This window comes from Frieseomelitta varia, unplaced genomic scaffold, assembly GCF_011392965.1.
Source record: "Frieseomelitta varia isolate USP_RPSP 00005682 unplaced genomic scaffold, Fvar_1.2 scaffold_376, whole genome shotgun sequence".
NCBI lineage: Eukaryota > Metazoa > Arthropoda > Insecta > Hymenoptera > Apidae > Frieseomelitta > Frieseomelitta varia.
This window is the reverse complement of record NW_025110119.1, coordinates 162,741-179,023: the sequence shown is the minus strand read 5'-3', so window position 1 is coordinate 179,023 and position 16,283 is coordinate 162,741. Positions and strand designations below refer to the sequence as shown.

Genomic DNA, 16,283 nt, shown 5'->3' with positions numbered 1-16,283 from the left:
CTGGAATAAACTCTAAAATGAAAGATTCGCGATGCTCGTGCTAAATTGAACAAAAAAAAAAAAAAAAAAAAGAAAAAGAAGAAGAAAAAGTGAAACGCGATAGTTGAAACGGCGGAGACTCGATCCAGCGGTAGTACCGGTCGCCGTTCCCTCGGGACGTCGTTAACGCGAACTCGCTGAAAATGAAAACGAAACGAAAACGAAAACGAGAGCGCGGGTAATCCCGCTTTGGCCCGTTAACCGTGTTCTCGAGCGTGACCGGTTGCGAAAGAATTTCGAGCGGTGCGGTGTGATCGCGAAACGATTCGACTTGCCGTCGTTGTCGCGGGCCACTCTCCCTCGAATGTCAGAGTTCAAGGATCTTCAAATGGTACGTACGGTACTTACAAAAGAACGAGTTTCATCCACATGTTGACGATTTTCTATGGACCTGTTGTTTGTCTCCTCTGCGTCCGGCCCCCGTTTGCGATGTGAGACAGAGAACCAAGTCGGACGTGAACGAACGTGATGGCCACGTTGGATGGCCGAGCAACCTTTGAAAGTTTTCCAACCACGAAGCGTGATACTACAGCGTAGTAAGAAGAAACGACCAGGAACACGTTTCGTCACCGGACACTCGCGATCATCGCGATCACCTTTTCTCTCGACGACGCTCGTCTTCCAGCTGCGACGATCCGTGAAAGGGGCTGCTTCTCGTCTTCGACGGACACCTTCGAGGTACACAATCTGTACCGAACCTTCGATACGTTTCACGCTCTCTCTCTCCCTCTCTCTCCCTCTCTCTCTCTTTCTCTCTCTCTCTCTCTCTCTCTCTCTCTCTTTCTCTCTCACACACGCACACACATACACGCACGCGCACACACACAGGCAGACACGAGTGCGCGCGTACAACACGAGCAGAAAACTCGCCGACCACTCGTACCGTACCGTGTCGTGTCGTGTAATTGCACGAAACTGCCGAGAAGAGACGCGAACGTGGAAGAGGAGAGAAAGAGAAGCGGAAAAAAAGAAGTTACACCGGGCGTAACTATGTATGTAAAAAAGTAAGAGGTAGTCGAAGGACGTGGTGAGGGTATGAGGACGGCGGCGAATGCAGGCCTCTACTTATACGCCACCCACCACGGCCACCTGGAGCACACCCCACCAGCCCGTGAAAACTGGACACCACGTAGTCGAACTCGTAGCCACTCTCGATACACTCGCCACTCTCAGGAACGAGAGAGACTCCGCTCGGATCCTGACTGTTTGGTTGGTTACTCACTCGAATCGCGGCGAGCGAGTCAGCTCCTGGTTCACCTAGTTAACCCGTCTATTCCACCGCAGAACTCTCGATTTTGCTCTCAGCCAGAGATCCAGTTCTCACTCCGTCCCTCTTCATCTTCTTCCGTCTCTTCTCCCTCTTCCACCATTTATCTCGATCCGTTTACGCGGATCGTGCTCTTTCGATCCTTATTCCCCGCTTTGTTTCCTTTCATCTTTCAAAGTCAACCTTTGTCTCCCGAGTTTGCCTCCATATTTGGAGTTCGTCTTTGTTTCCACGTTTCCTCGCGCCAATCTCTCCCCTTTCAAACATCGTCGCTCGTCACCTCGGAATCCTTCGAGAAAATTCATCTCCCCTTTTGCCTTGTCTCGCGTTTCTCTTTCTTTTTCCTTTGTCTTTCGATCGTCGTGGATCGAGATCATTCGTCACCTTCGGTCTGGAAGGCGCGTTGACTTTCAATTTTCTTCCACGCTCGTCAGAGAATTTTCTTCGTTCTTTCTCTAAGGCTTTTCGTCGATGATTCTCGAGATGATGGCGAGGAACCGCTTTCACGAGTCGCGTGAATCATGTGGCCGCCTCGAGAGCAGCGATTACGTATGTATCTATTGAACGCAGATGCAGTCAGAAACGTTGACAAAAGTGAAAACGTCCGGCCGATTCTCTCTCTCGCTTCGCTCCGAGGATTCAACGGCAAGATTGCTCTTTCTTTCAGCCTGTAGCAGAAACGATTGGAGACGATCTTCGGCCCCTTTGGCCGCTAACGGTATACAGTTCGTTTAGGCTTCCCCTTTGTCGCCACGATGGCCTGCGCCAGAAAGAGAACCGTTTGGTATTCAAGAGCTGACTTTTCGTTGCTTTTCGTATTCAAATCCGTATCTGTCTCTTCAGCGAGCGAGTACGCTCGAGTAGGGTTTTTTAAATATATAACGTTCGAGCAAATGGTTTAATAGTATGCAAAAACAGTGTGCATTAAATTCGTCGTTAAAAAAAAAAAGAAAAACACGAGTTTTTGTTAATTTATACAAGAACTGTGTCATTAGTAACTTCCGAGATATTTGACAAAATATGTCCCAAAATGTGACCCCCAACTTTGAGCTTATTGTTAGTTTTCATCCTGTTGACAGGATCGCGTTTGTTACTCAAGATGACGCCTCTGACTGCCAATTGCCGCGTCGTGCGTCTTCAAAATTGTTCGACAAGATATAGAGCACTCGCCTCTTGCAGAGTGTCACACACTTGACTCAAATTCGCCGTCTTCTCTATCCACGAAACGCAAACTGTCGACCAGGTCGATCGTGCTCCGAGGGTTTCGCCGGATTGGTATCGTAGGTGTCAAGGCCCGGTAGAGCCTGCGAGTTCCGTAATCGCACACGTATACACATGCGCACGCATACACAGAGTGCCGAGGCGCAGCGACAAGAACCAGAAGGTGGATACCACGTTAAAGGTCTTTACGTCTCGTTGCGCAAGAAGAATGTCGATCCATTAGGACCAGGTGAAGCCAGGCCAGGCCAGGCCAAGCCAAGCCAGATCGCGGTAATCCGCCGTAATCGAACCGTACCAAAAATTCTAGTACCTCTTTCGACCTCTCCTTTACCTTCTCTCGTAATTACCTTTCGTCGTATTTTCAATGGCACGCGAAAGTACAGAGGATCTCGAGACAGCGAATTCTAATCTACATAACCTCGTTCCTTCAGACAATTTCGACCAGATCGATGGATCAATAAGGGACAATATACAGTGTGATGTATTGTACTACGCAACTTGAGTCGCAGCGAATGCGAATTTAGACAAACGAATAAGTAAATAAATAAATAAAAGTACCGATACTTTGGAATAGGCAAATAAATAAATAAATAAACATGCACGGCATGTAGGTGTCGCTGATACTTTGGACACGCGAATAAGTAAATAAATAAATAAATAAATAAATAAATAAATAAATAAATAAATAAAAGTGCATGGCATACAGGCGTCGCTGCTACACCCACAGCTCGTAGAGGCTGCTGCGTGCATACATGTATGTATAATACTTGCGAGACTTTCTCTCGACAAGGAGAGCACTCGTGCGCGCCCCTTTACCGAGCAAGCACGCGAAACGACGGAGAACAATGTCTTCTCTCGCGCGTTATTACACTACAATGTGCGAGCCGAGCTCCTAGAGTGGAGTTAGGTTTGTTTCTCGATTGAAATTTGCTGTACACATAGCGCAGGATGCGTGCTCCCGATGAGAACGATGAGAAATTTTCACTTGTAACAAATTAATCGATCCTTTCATTAATTGATCTCTCTATTTGTTACAGTGTCGAAAGTATTTCAATCTTTGTTAATAAATTTGCAATTTACTTCTCTTTCTCAGACGTGTGATATTTTACTGTTTGATTAAGAATTCCAATAAACTGCAATCACTTACAAATTCAGACCAACGATTAATATCGACAAATCTTGGTTAATCAAAACACCAATAATTATTACTGGCATATTATTTGGCATTTAACTTTTGCTCTGTGATCAGGAATAGATCATCTTTGAGATTATCAATTCGAAACACAACTTAATGTACCAGAAATATGAATTAACGATGATCAAATTTATATATTTTTTATAATACTTTCTATACTATTGTACCATCTGTAATGGGAGGATCTGGAAACTTTTCCAAACCCCGGTGTGCCTGCCTCAAAGGTTTGTCGACCTTTTGAGAAAATCGAGCGTGGTCGAGCTCGATTTCAATTTCAAATCGGTCGTCGACTGAAAATACAAACAGAGTTCTCGATACCGAGTGCCGCGCGATGGATACGCGAGGTGAGCACGACTCGTTCGAGTGATCTCGGAGGCGTTTGAGATTCACGGCGTTGCGCCGGTATATAGATGACGGATGAATTAGCCGCGCTTGATTACCATTCAACCTGGCGCCTACTATATCCGCTGCACCTCGGACCTTCTGCGTACAAATCGAAGGCTAAATACGGCCGGCCATTGACTGTAGACGCAGGTGCCCGTGAACGCAGGTGCGTCGTACACCAGAAATTACGACCGGCATTCTCTTGTCTCGACTTACGACTGGAAGGATGGAAGGTAGAGAGGGCCTCGAGCCACCATTACCTCTTTTTTTTTCCCTATTAAGGCCCTTGTCTATTTCAGAGTTTCAGAGTTTCTCGCGAGAGTTACTCTCACTTGAGAGCAGCTTTGATAATTCTCACTCTCGAAGAAAGACTGAAATACTCTCCGAGAGCTTACTGTGTCTATTCGAGAGTTCATCCTTTCTGGCCCTACTCACTGAGGCGTAGTTTAGTTCGAAACACGAGTGCGAACAGTGACATCGCAGAAAAATATGTACCCTCATAGTTTGTCCGTAATATTTTGAGAAGAAAGAAAAATCAACATAGAAAGAAGAGTTCAATAATTTAAATTATTATACATTTATATTTATATATGAGAAAGATGTTCTTAATAAAATTTATTCAAAAGCTTCGACTGCTCGCGATAGAATTGAATTGGCTACCGAACTCTTTACTTCCGAGTGTCATTTATAGATAGCACCCATTTTTTCTTAAGGTATTTTTGTCAGTTTCTGAGAGTTTCCTAGAGAAATACATTCTTTGTGTTTGTCTTGTGTTCTTCCTTCAACGTGAATTTTATATACTTTTTATGTATCTTTATTGAGATTATTTCTTTGCCAGTTTTATCCCTGACACGCAAGACAGTTGCAAAACGCGTCGAGAATCAGCCGTATGACGCATCTTGAAAATATAATAGGTTTACGTGGGCAAGCGTCTCGTTCGGAAGAATGCCGTAGGTAGCACACAGCCCTGATTCTGTTGATACGATACGACGTGTGTCATATTGGCTTGGTCAGAAAATAATTGTGGTTTTTTTTTCTCTGATTGACGAATGGATGTATGTCTCATACCGGTATTAAAACCATATTGCGATAATATGGGAGCAAGTACCGGTATAATATCTAAACCTCACAATATTTCGATTTCAGTCTCTGGGTATAATACCTAAACCTCGAAATATTTCGGTCTTCAGTCTCTGGTAGTACAGACTTTACTTCGACGTTCAATCTTCTATTCGAAAGTGTAACGCAAGTGGAATATCCTGAAATATGGTGCTGATGGATTATCGAGATTGACCGTGAAACTTGTTGACCAAGTTATCGATGAACCGACGCACGCGTGCACGGGACACTCGCGAACGATTGTCAGAACCTTGGCTGCACTTTCGCGAAACTCGGGCTGCATTTCAATGGACCTCCGCGGTTTGCCCGATTTCTCGATACACTTTCGAGAGAGAGAGAGAGAGAGAGAGAGAGAGACGTTTGTTCGTGGAATTTTTTCAAAAGCAAACGCGCTCGCAGAGGGAATTTTCAGAAGAAGAGTGTGTCTCGGAACCTCCTTCGAGTAGCCTCGCCTGTTCGAAGCAAGTTTGGGACGGAAATTCATTCCGTGCACGGACGATGGTTCGACGATGGTTCGAAAACACTCCGCGCCCTCCTCGTGGGTTTATTTAGAACGCGGCGATGCCGGATTCGATTCCTCGCTTTCTCCGTGTTCGCGTTCTAGGTAGCGCGTGTAACCATCAAGCTGATGAACAACCGAACGCCTCGTGCGTCATCGCGCGATTGTTAATCGACTCGGATGACCAGGCCAAGATCGAAAGCGCACGATAGATCGCGAGGCACGCGATTGCAGAAATCGAATTTTTACGTTTGCTTCGAGTTTCTGCCGGTGAGCAACTCGTGCTCTTTCGAAATTTTGCTCGTCGAGTTCTTCTCTATTTCGCAGCTGATGTGCAAGTTACCCAGTTGAAATAATTTTTCTAAAGCACATTCGCGCTTTTGTGACCGCTTTTTTCTATTAAATTTAAGAGCAATCATTCCTTCTGGAGAAATGCTAGAAATAATTTACGACAACGTGATACAACAAAGGCATAGAAATATAGAATTTCTATCGTGTGGAGTCAAATCTTTTTAATTCTAAAAATTCTTAAAATCCTTTTTTGTTGGATGAGAAACAAAGAATTCGAATGATTTCGTAGCTTGACATTCCCTCATTCGGATACCGTTGGAATCTTGAAATGACGAGACACGGAGATTCGCCTCCGTTACTTTCCTCGTTCGTCTTTTATACGTCAAACGGCTCCGACTTGGCCTTTTCGATTCGATCGATTCGAAGATGAAAGAATCGAGCCAGGCACTTTCCACGAAATTCCTTTTCGGCGCCTCCTCCTCGTTCGGGGGGAGGGAGGGAGTGTCAGTTTCGTCATGGCGCTTGCTCGAAAGAAATCGGGAACTATCGGCGACGTTGGATGCATTCGTCCAGTCGAATTAGCCTTTTACTTTATTTTTAAACGGCGCCCGAAATGGCGCTATTGTGCTCCGAGAAGCGAAAGTCATCGGCGATGTTCACACACGCCTTAGATTCCGGTTCTTGGCTGTCCTTAACATTGAACGGGCTGGTCGTGTTCGACCTTACGTCGAGAGGATGTTTTGCAACTTGGAGATTTCACTTTGATACCCTGCATTCTCACCGATGGCCGATGGGATCGACTATCGACACTCGTAGCAAGCTAGCGTATCCGCGTATCGAGTATCTCGCGTGCTCGTCGACGATTTTGTCAAAATCTCGTCTGTTTCAACCTCCTCTTGAGAGAAAATGGGATGGCGCAGATGGTGTTTGATCGTTTGGCCGATCATTCGAGCGAGATTTCGAACACATCGCCGCGTGCCGACACTTTGCAAAAACCGGTCGTCAACTTGACCCGGATTTCGCCAATTTCCATTACGTCTCGTTACGCGGCTGTTGGAGATGGAACGACCTTAACATTGCATCGGCGCGTACGCGCGTTGTATCGAGCCACAACGATCTCGAGAGAGAGAGAGAGAGAGAGACCTTAGATCCTCGACGACTCATCATCGGTCGGAACAGAACCATCAGAGATGGAAATTTCGATCGGGAAAGTAATTTCAAGCAGAGATATTGACCGAAACTCGGGACAAAACGAAAACCAAACGTCGCTCTTCGAAATATCGGAATATTGGAACGTGAAACGTAAGTTTGTAGTTGTCCTTATGTAAAACCTTCGGAGCGCAGAAACATGCAGAGATACGATATCAGGGGGAAAGCGAATAAGAATCTCCTCTCGGAGAAAGTCCTTTCCTCTTCCTCTCCAGTCGAACAACGCCTCGCTTTGCTCTAACGGCTCTACTCTCGTTAGATCGCGAATTTCCATGCACATATGTATGCATGTATGTATTGAAACAGTTTTGCAAGTTTCAGAGCATGGTTGTCCAACCTTTTAGACTTTCTGGGCCTCGAGGGCCGCGCATAGTTTACATGTTCGTTATTATAACCTATATTATCTACGAGGATGTTAAAATATCTTTTACAGTGACGCGTCGATTGGAAAAGTATGTTTATATTAATTAAAAAAGTATGGAAAATTTTTAACAATAACGCTGAGCTGATTTTTTAGGTACCAGTTTACTTAGATAGATGTCTAGTTCGATACAGGTAGTGGCAACTACTAAAGAGTATTTTCAAGATGCTCGTCTAAAATTTTCGTTCTTATTTTATTATTCGTGTGCTACGTAGGAGAAAAGAATCTGCTCGCAAATACAAGTATTCCCCCCAAAAAAAGGGACATCACGAACGTTAACATGGTTAAAGTTATTCAAATAACAAAATTCTTAAATGCCTAAACGTTCTAAACTTTAACTTTGAAGCAAGCTGGTGGTTCGATCGATTTAATTACAGAATAATTAGTAAATTAATTGCAAAACAATTAGTAAATTGGCGTCTCTGTCCAGCCAATGGACACAGGATAACGATAACAATTCAGCGTTGCAACGTTCCAACTGATCGATGATAAAAAGTGACGATAAATTCTATTCTCTGGTAAAGAGAAGAACGGGGAGAGAACGAACGAACGAAAGAGTCGGCGAACGGCCGATGTCGCAAAACGGAAAGTTGTTGCGAAACGAGGAAACAATTATAGAAATGCGACGGTATTATTTGTCATTATTGTATTGCGCAAAAGTGTAACGCGGCGCGGCTGATTGTTCGTTACGAGCTCTATCGTGCATTTCTCCCCGAGAGGAAATGAATACGCGGGGGCCGCGCGGCTTATGAGAATAACTCGGTAATTGTACTTCATTTACCGGAGCTGGTGAAGCTCCTGCGCGTGCACGATCGTCCTTTATCCCTCTTCTCTTCGATGCTCCTGAAAAACACGGACCATTCGTCGCGAAACGGAGCGAGAAAGTCATCTCGGGGTTGCCGACCAGCGAAACGAAACGCTCGATTTTCTCAAAAGAGAGAAAGTTCAGGTTTACTTTTCGAACGAGACTTTATCCTTCGAAAACTGTGCTCTTTTCCAATTGGATTTGCTTTGAAAATGGCGACTTGTGTGTCCCCGTACGTGAGACGCGAAAGATTTTCACTTTCAAGGAAAGAGAGAGAGAGAGAGAGAGAAAGAAGACATCGTTGCTCGCGTGCACAGCATTCGCAAAAGTGCAGACACTGTCGTGATTCTGGATACGTGCACGTATACTTTGATTTAGATTAGAAGCGCCATCCCTCTAGTCATGCCAGACTGCGGATTTTTCTCTAAATTTCTGTTTTTGAGAATACAATTAAAGACTGGATAAGAGATTGCTTTACGTACCAAATATTACAGGATGAACTGTCCTTTAGATATTTTATACAGAGGGGGCGAAAATCCACCCACCTTTCCTCCCACCTACCTTTTGGGAAGATTCTTTCTTTTAACATAAGAAGATTATTTTATTATTTTGAGAAGATTATTTCGTTTAATGTAAGAAAGAAACTAATTTCATTGATTTTAAATTTTAAAAACATTGATCTGCAACAAAGAAAAATTAGAAAAAAAAAATATTAATCAAGAAAACAGATTTATTTTAGTAAGAAATGATTTTTGGCCCACCCTGTGATTTTTGACCCACTCTATATTGGATAAGAAAGTGCATCTCGCGCAATTTTGCACTTTTTTTTAATTTTCTGCAAATGCAGAAAGAACCGCAGTCTAGTCGCATCTGCCGTGGCTACAGCCGCCGACTTCGACGACATTATCGAAAGGTCAACGCAGGATCGGTCGTCTCTGGACATGAAGAACGTACCATACGTCGCCAACTCGGCTTTTAAAAGTCACCTGTACGTGACTCTGCAAACAACCTCTAGACTCTATCGCATACACGCGCCAACAAAAAAAATTCCATTTTCTGGTGTCGTATTGCTGCTCGAGCAGCGAAATGGTTAGGAAGTCTGGAGGTCTGCATACTCGAGGAAGACAACGCGCATTCGAGTGGATGGCGTTTAATTATTCACCGGTGATCCTTGATTCGGACCACATTCCATTAACGATTTCCCGTTTCGCTCGACCTCTGTCGCGATCGCCGTTACCATCTGTCGTAAAGGACGACCGTTTCCGTCGTTGCGTCAACCTCGCCAGAGACATCGGTGAACCGCGAACTCTCACGCGTTTAATCGAACAATTTCGAGATATAAAATTCCACAGAACGCGTGTGGAATTTTGCCCGCGTGTGGTGTTTTTTTTCTTACTCGTTAACGTAGAGACATAGTGTCCGTGTATGTCGTTCGAGTGGCCATTTTCAAATCAATAATTCTCGCGTGTCGAAGATACGAAAATACGCAGAATATGTATGATTTTTCTATTTATTTTGAACGCAGAAGCATCCTGTATGTCGTTCGAGTGGTCATTTTCAAATCAACAATTTTCACGTGGCTTCCAAGTCCTCCCAACCTTCCACGATCTATCGATTTCCCGAGTTTGCTTCTCTCGCGCGTTATCAGACCGGCTGACGCGACTCGGATGGTCTTTGCGAGTGAAATGCTTCTTGCGAAGGCTTCAAGGCCGACGAGATACCGCCTCTCACTTTCGTACCTCTCGGCGTATACCTCGCGCGACCGAGACTCATCGAGTTTGCCTTTCGCCCTCTCCTTTTTTCTTCTTCTTCTTCTTCTTCTTCTTCTTCTTCTTGTCCTATTCCATTTTTATTTTTCTTTTCTTTTTCTGTTGCGCTCTATCGTTCTCTCCTTCAAAAACCTACAGATAGTATTTCTCGACGCAACAACCCATTTCGTTTTTCAAAAAATTCGTTTCTCTTTATCTCGGGGGCTTTTTCTCTGAGACTTTACGCTGGGTTAGATGATTCTAACTTGCCGACTTTATGGTTAAGAACCGATTCGACAAAATGGTAAAATGGTAAAACGACGGGGGCGAAGGGCGGATTGTCGATGTCAATGGGATAAGAGAGTTAAGGAGCGAATACAGAGAGAGAGAGAGAGAGAGAGAGGTTTTAAAGTTTGGGAGTGGTACATGCGCGCGAGATGTATAAAAGATGAGAATGCGAGAGTGCAGATGGAGCACGCCCTCGACATTCCAGAGCCGCTCGTTGGAATTTCTCTTGCTTACATCCCACGCCGGGACCGCGTATGTTAATACGCCGGAGGAAAGTAGTATGTAACTCGCGAGATAAGAGACGGCGATTCCTAGACCCGTCAAGGTTAGTCAACTTAAAACACCCACGACGACGATTGACAATTCCTTCGTCTTCTGTATCTACCGAGCAGGTTTCGTCTTTTTTTTTTTTTTTTTTTTTTTTTAACAATTTTATTTTACTAATTTACATTTATACAGTGAGTTATACCTCGAGTATAATCGGTGAATGGCAGCCTTCTTCTATACACCTGTACGTCGTTTGAAGCTTTTGTCGAAAACGCCTTTTTCTGATTTCTTTTCAATCGGCAAACGCGAATCGGTAACGTTTCCACGAGCTTTTACGCGCGATATTTCCTTTTCTTTTCCTTTCTTCGCGCGGATGGCAATTCTTTTCGTTCGACGCGGTTTGCGAAGAAGAGAGGGAGAGACTTTCGTTTCGCGTGTTCGTCCAAACGAAGAAGAAGGGAAAAAGGTCGCTTCGCCGGTCGTTGGACTTCTATTCTTTCCCCGTTGGATCGAGCAAAGCTGGAAATTCGCGCGTTCGTCCTCTCGTCTCGTCTCGTCTCTCTATCCTCTGCGATAGGGTTTCGGTTTCACTTGCACCTCCTCCCGTTGAGTCTCCTCCACCTCCTCTTGCAAAGGCTTGCTTCCCTTTGTACCGCCGAACCTGCCGCGTCCCGATGACTTTGCCTCGTTCGCGCCGTTCGCCGTGTTCTTGCTGCGGCTGTGCGTGGTTGCTCTGAAAACCACGAAACAATTCTCGTTTATTAAAACTTATTTGATCGCTTTCGACCAATTTGAGAGTCTGTCTTTCTTTCTTTCTTTCTTTTTTCTCTCTTTTTTTTTTTTAAGTTAGCTAAACTACTTGAAAGGTTGGTTGTTTCAATTACTTGGATTTAGGCGTGGTCGATTCTGTGCCGATTTGCGTGCCGGAGGTTTGCTCTCGATGAGAGCTCGGTCCCACTTGAGCTCTTCTTCTCTTCAGCGCCGCCAGCAGATCCTGATTCGACCTGGAAACAAAAGACTTTGGTTAGAACGCGAGAAGCGTACTCGAAGTAATCGACCTTGTAACTTTGCTTTCGCGTCGGGAGAGAGAATCGTTCGTTATAATCACGCAAGAGAAAAAAATAAATACACCCGTCCCTCCATTTATTTTCTACACGCGATCTGAATATACCACGCGGAAATTTTCCACGAGATAATTAAAGAAATGTCGCGGCGCTATCGATTTACAAAAACTAGACAACAGATAGAAAACACGAGACAATGAGTTTGTGAGTTTCAATTAAAAAAAAAGAAAGAGGTTGAATCAAAGAGTAGCAGTGACACCGAATGAAATTTACCTTTGTTTTATTTATTTCTTGTTAACCTATACCAGCTTCTCTTTCCAATATTGTTTCCGACTATTCGTGTATTACCAATACTCCATTCGCGTAAATAATACCCCACAGAAACGAGGTTGACAAGAAAATGTATTCGAATCGGGACAAAGTATACAAATTCAATCGAATGTTCGACAATGCGCTGGAAATTGCAGAGAACGAGAGCAATTACCTGAAAGGTCTGACGCCGCCGCGAACTCTCTTCGAGGATTCGGTCGTGGTGGTTGGAATTTCCTCCTGCTGATCTTGACTATCGTCCAGTTCCTCCTCGCCTTCTTCCTCGACCTCGGCCGGCTGTTCGACCGCCTTGGCGGTGGTCGACTGCGCCTGCAATGGGAGGATCGGCAATCGTTATCGGTTAATCGAGTTCCGATCGTTTCGAACTCGCGGGGAAAACTCACGGCTGCCGTCGCGGCTGGTTTCCTTCCGACGTTTATCCGCCCTCGCGATGACAACAGCCCTCCGAGCCGGCCGGAAGTGGGCCTAGCCGGCGCAGGGGTCACCGGAGCTGCCGGCTCCTCCTCGTAGTCGTACTCCTCCTCTGCCGATCTCACCGCTGCTATCAGACAGCAGCTGATCAATCTGCGAACGAAACGCGCTCTTACGTAAATGAGCCGAACCAACGTACAGGCTGCTCGACGAAAGCCTGAACGAAGTTATTTTCTCAATCAGTGGAAACGGTACGAAAATCGTAACTTGAGAATTATTTCAGTTATTGTGTCAAGTCACGCGAATCATTCTGTATTTTTTTCTTCTTTCTTCACTCGTAATCAACTTGTGTCGCCGTTGTTAAACTCGTTTTGAAAACACGCGAGATTATCAATATTTTTTTTAATTACTTCAAAGTCACTTTCCACGTAAGAAACCGCGTACCTTTCTTTTTCTCTATTCTGTCACGCAGCTTGCGAAAATGTGTTTATAATATGATCATTGGACTTAAAAATTTTTGAACTAAAACTCCAGATTAGGATGACAACAGAATAAACAATCCTTTGTTTAATTTATATCTTTGAAACTATGAATTTTTGGACTATTCGTTTATTAGGACTTTTTCTCCTCTACCATTTACCCATTATTAAATGTTATTCACTCTATCTAATGTATGCCCAGTTACTCTGATCTCAACATGGAGATTCTGGACGAATCGAACGAGCTTCGTTCCTCTTAAATTTTAGTTTCTCTCTCTGTCTCTTACGCTCTTTTTCCTTCGATAGCTACACACACGTGTTAACTCGCATTTTGAATACTTTGTAGAATTTCGTGAGACGATCACTTGAATCGGGACTCAGTGTCAGACGTTCGAGATCTCTTTGATCGAACCTGCTGTGCACGTACCTGCTGCACCGAGACAGGAAATACTTTTCCCAAACGTCGGAGGCAACGAACCGATCGGCGAGAAACCCGCGACAGCATCCGACGGCCGTTGCTCTTTCCGCAATGATGGATATTATTAGAATCTCACCAGCGGAAGGAACTTTACGCGCCGCGGTTATTGGCTTTTCTTTTTTTCTTCTTCTCTGCATATGTTGCACGACTATTGATATCTCTCGAAAGAGAAGAAGCGCGTGAAAGAGAGAGAGAGAGAGAGAGAGAGAGAGGTTGAAATTGAAGAATGTTGTACTCTTTGAAAAGAAGAATGACGTTAGTCGACGCATCTCTGGCAGGATACGCGCTCGATACAACTCGCGTGATCGGTGCAACTTTCGCCAAGGATCGAAAATAGAATCCGAGGACGTTCATCGTCCTCCTCCACCGTGGGTGGGGAATCTTGGGTGTGCTGGCGCTCGCGCGATCGGCGTGCACCGGTGATCACGGTACCCCCGGTGCACGTTTGTCGTTGTAGTATACACCAGCTGGATTCTGACCTGTGACATTCACGTACGAAACTCACTTTCTCTGGCTCGGGCTCGTGCAACTCGGCTCGCGGTTGGACTTGTCGCGTCGCGGCTACGTGAGACGGCTGACAAATGTCACGTGAAAACTAGCCGAATTCTCGTGTCCTCGAGTCTCTTCCTCGCGAGCGCGCTCACCGAACGAACGAAAGAAAGAAAGAAAGAAAAGAAAAGAAAAGAAAAGAATCGGTGAAACTCGATCGCTCGAGTGCACGCACCGATCGCGGCATCGATCTCGAATTTGGAATTTCTCGACGAAAAACGATCGGGTCTCTGCCGAGTGGGCTTTCTCGTGGCTGGCCTTATCCTGACGCAATTCCGTTGCTCGCTCCGGTGACCACAGCTGCGATTGTGACATAACGTCACGGTTATTCGTTTTCGTGGTTGCTCTTTTCGTTCTTTCGTCACGCTCTTTCTTTCCGCTGAGAAACTACACGACTTGACTCGGAATCTCTCGATTCGGCTCTTGTAAAATCAGGCTGCGTGGGTGCGCTTCTCGTTTTCATTGGGAGAAAAGAGAGAAGAAAGTAGAAAGAAATGGCGAGAGATAAAGTCATGAGAGAAGGTGTCTGGAATCTCGGTTAATTACCATTATCACGACACACACACACAGAGCTATGCTACCAGTCTATCTAATTGATTTCCTGGTTGAGAACAGGATCGAACGCGGTCTCTCGACGGTTTGCATAACGCGTTTCTCTGTTCTCTCGTTGCTCGCTCGCTCGCTCGCTCGCTCGCTCTCCTCGCTAGCCGATGGAAATTCACTTACGACAGCAACACCGAATGGCTCCAGCTCGGTACGTGCACCTTTCGAAGGCCTTGGCCACTCTCAATGTGGATCAAATCATACTCGTCCCTGTCCAATCGGTATCCGATGCAACGTGTGTGTGTTTACAGTTTACAGGTATTTCGGGATATTGAACGGGTGTTAGGTTTCGAAAAAGTTGTTAAAAATCGTAGACTAGAATTTTGCGGCGAAGCGAGCAGAAATATTGCGAAAGATAGGTTCGGTACGAGATGGCGAGATACTCACGCGAGAATGGCTAGCTTCATGGTGGCCGTTGGCAGGCGGACGAGACGTGGCGACGACGAAAAAGCTGGTGGTCTTTTCCGGATGTTGACGTTGGCTGCGCGTGCTACGCGTGGAAACGTGGATCCGACTGTTGCCACGGGCGCGAAGCCGCGAAGAATGAGTATGGCGTATGAGGGAACCGAAAGCACACCACTGCAATCGCGGAGGCTGTGTACTTTGGAGTGCCGTGCCGAGTTTCCCCTTCTCTCTATATATATATGACTCTGTCACTCTCACTCGTGGCCAGCAACCACCCGTGGCCGAACCCATCCACGTCCACCTATCCTGCCTGCCTGCCTGCCTGCCTGCCTGCCACTCTGACATATCCTGAACGATAGCGGCGCGACACGCGATATCCACGCAGCCGTTGTCCCCCTGATGGACAATCGTCCATCCCCTTTCGCGCGTCGGCAGTGAAATTGCAGGGAATCGCAAGTGCAAATTCTCTCGCCAGAGAACACGAATCTTTCGATAATTCCACCATTCTCTTCCACGGCTCGCCTTCAAACAGCCCATTTCCTCTTCTGAGATGATCCTCCTCCGAGCCAGCTAATTTACTAGTCGCAGCCTGATGACGCAAACACGACTGATTGAGCATCGAATTGAAACGAGAAGGAATCAGCCCGCTTAGGACCGATGTTTTATAGTTTGATCGGGCGTAAGCAGTGAAAGTGAACGACACCTCGAAGGGGCCTCGTGCCTGTTCGTAGCGCAGAGAGAGAGAGAGAGAAAGAGAGAGAGAGAGAGAATACCAGATATCCTGCTGTCCCCTTCCTCCTTTCCCTTTAATCTCCTTTCGCAGACGAAGCTTTTGGCACGCGCTCGGCTGGATCCTTTTCTTCGCGCCACCTTCTTTTTCGATTTCGAGCCCATCTTCTTGATTGTGATCCCAGTTTCTCGACTAAAACAGACTAAACAGTTTTCGTTTCGACACGATCCGTCACGTAGAAATGCCGACATTTGCAGCCGTGAATGTCGGCTGGCCGGTTTCGTTTCGCGATCGGGATCGTCAAAAAAGAAAAAAAAAAAAAAAAAAAAAGAAAAATCGGAGAGGCAGCGCGATTCGAACGGTAAATCCTCTTGCACGGAATCGGGAGAATGTCTCGGCGTAGGAGAGAGGTCGTAAATTTCCAAGAGGCTAAAGAAAGCCTCTCAGGTGGCGTTGTTGGTTGGCTAGACAGGACGATTAT

General features: G+C 45.6%; 3 protein-coding genes across 4 annotated transcripts in view; 1 reads left to right on the top strand and 2 right to left on the bottom strand.

Moving 5' to 3' along the window:
• The window catches only part of LOC122531127 (mucin-5AC-like), a 10,903-nt gene extending 9,767 nt beyond the window's left edge, over positions 1 to 1,136 (bottom strand). The window contains exons 1-2 of one of the 2 annotated variants that reach the window (XM_043658738.1): positions 928 to 1,106; positions 388 to 710 (exon numbers count right to left, since the gene is read on the bottom strand). In XM_043658738.1, coding sequence (XP_043514673.1) covers positions 388 to 410 — 23 coding nt within the window. In that variant the 5' untranslated portion in view covers positions 411 to 710; positions 928 to 1,106. Of the gene's footprint in view, positions 1 to 387 lie in introns of both variants that reach the window. The other variant, XM_043658739.1, reaches the window with a different exon arrangement.
• The window catches only part of LOC122531125, an 85,748-nt gene that overhangs the window by 17,149 nt on the left and 52,316 nt on the right, over positions 1 to 16,283 (top strand). The window lies entirely within an intron of this gene.
• Positions 9,947 to 15,349, bottom strand: LOC122531134. The gene is made up of 5 exons (XM_043658758.1): positions 15,055 to 15,349; positions 12,531 to 12,711; positions 12,302 to 12,456; positions 11,638 to 11,757; positions 9,947 to 11,486 (listed from the first exon to the last, which is right to left on the bottom strand). Exons 1-5 carry the CDS (start codon positions 15,072 to 15,074, stop codon positions 11,315 to 11,317), a joined length of 648 nt encoding a protein of 215 aa, XP_043514693.1. The 5' UTR covers positions 15,075 to 15,349; the 3' UTR covers positions 9,947 to 11,314.

Excerpts from the sequence above, each read along its gene's own strand:
- LOC122531134 (XM_043658758.1), bottom strand. The coding sequence starts at position 15,074 with ATGAAGCTAGCCATTCTCGC. Across the intron at positions 12,457-12,530 it reads AACCAGCCGCGACGGCAGCC|GCGCAGTCGACCACCGCCAA; the intron begins GTGAGTTTTCCC and ends CTCCCATTGCAG. Across the intron at positions 11,758-12,301 it reads GGCGGCGTCAGACCTTTCAG|GTCGAATCAGGATCTGCTGG; the intron begins GTAATTGCTCTC and ends TTTTGTTTCCAG.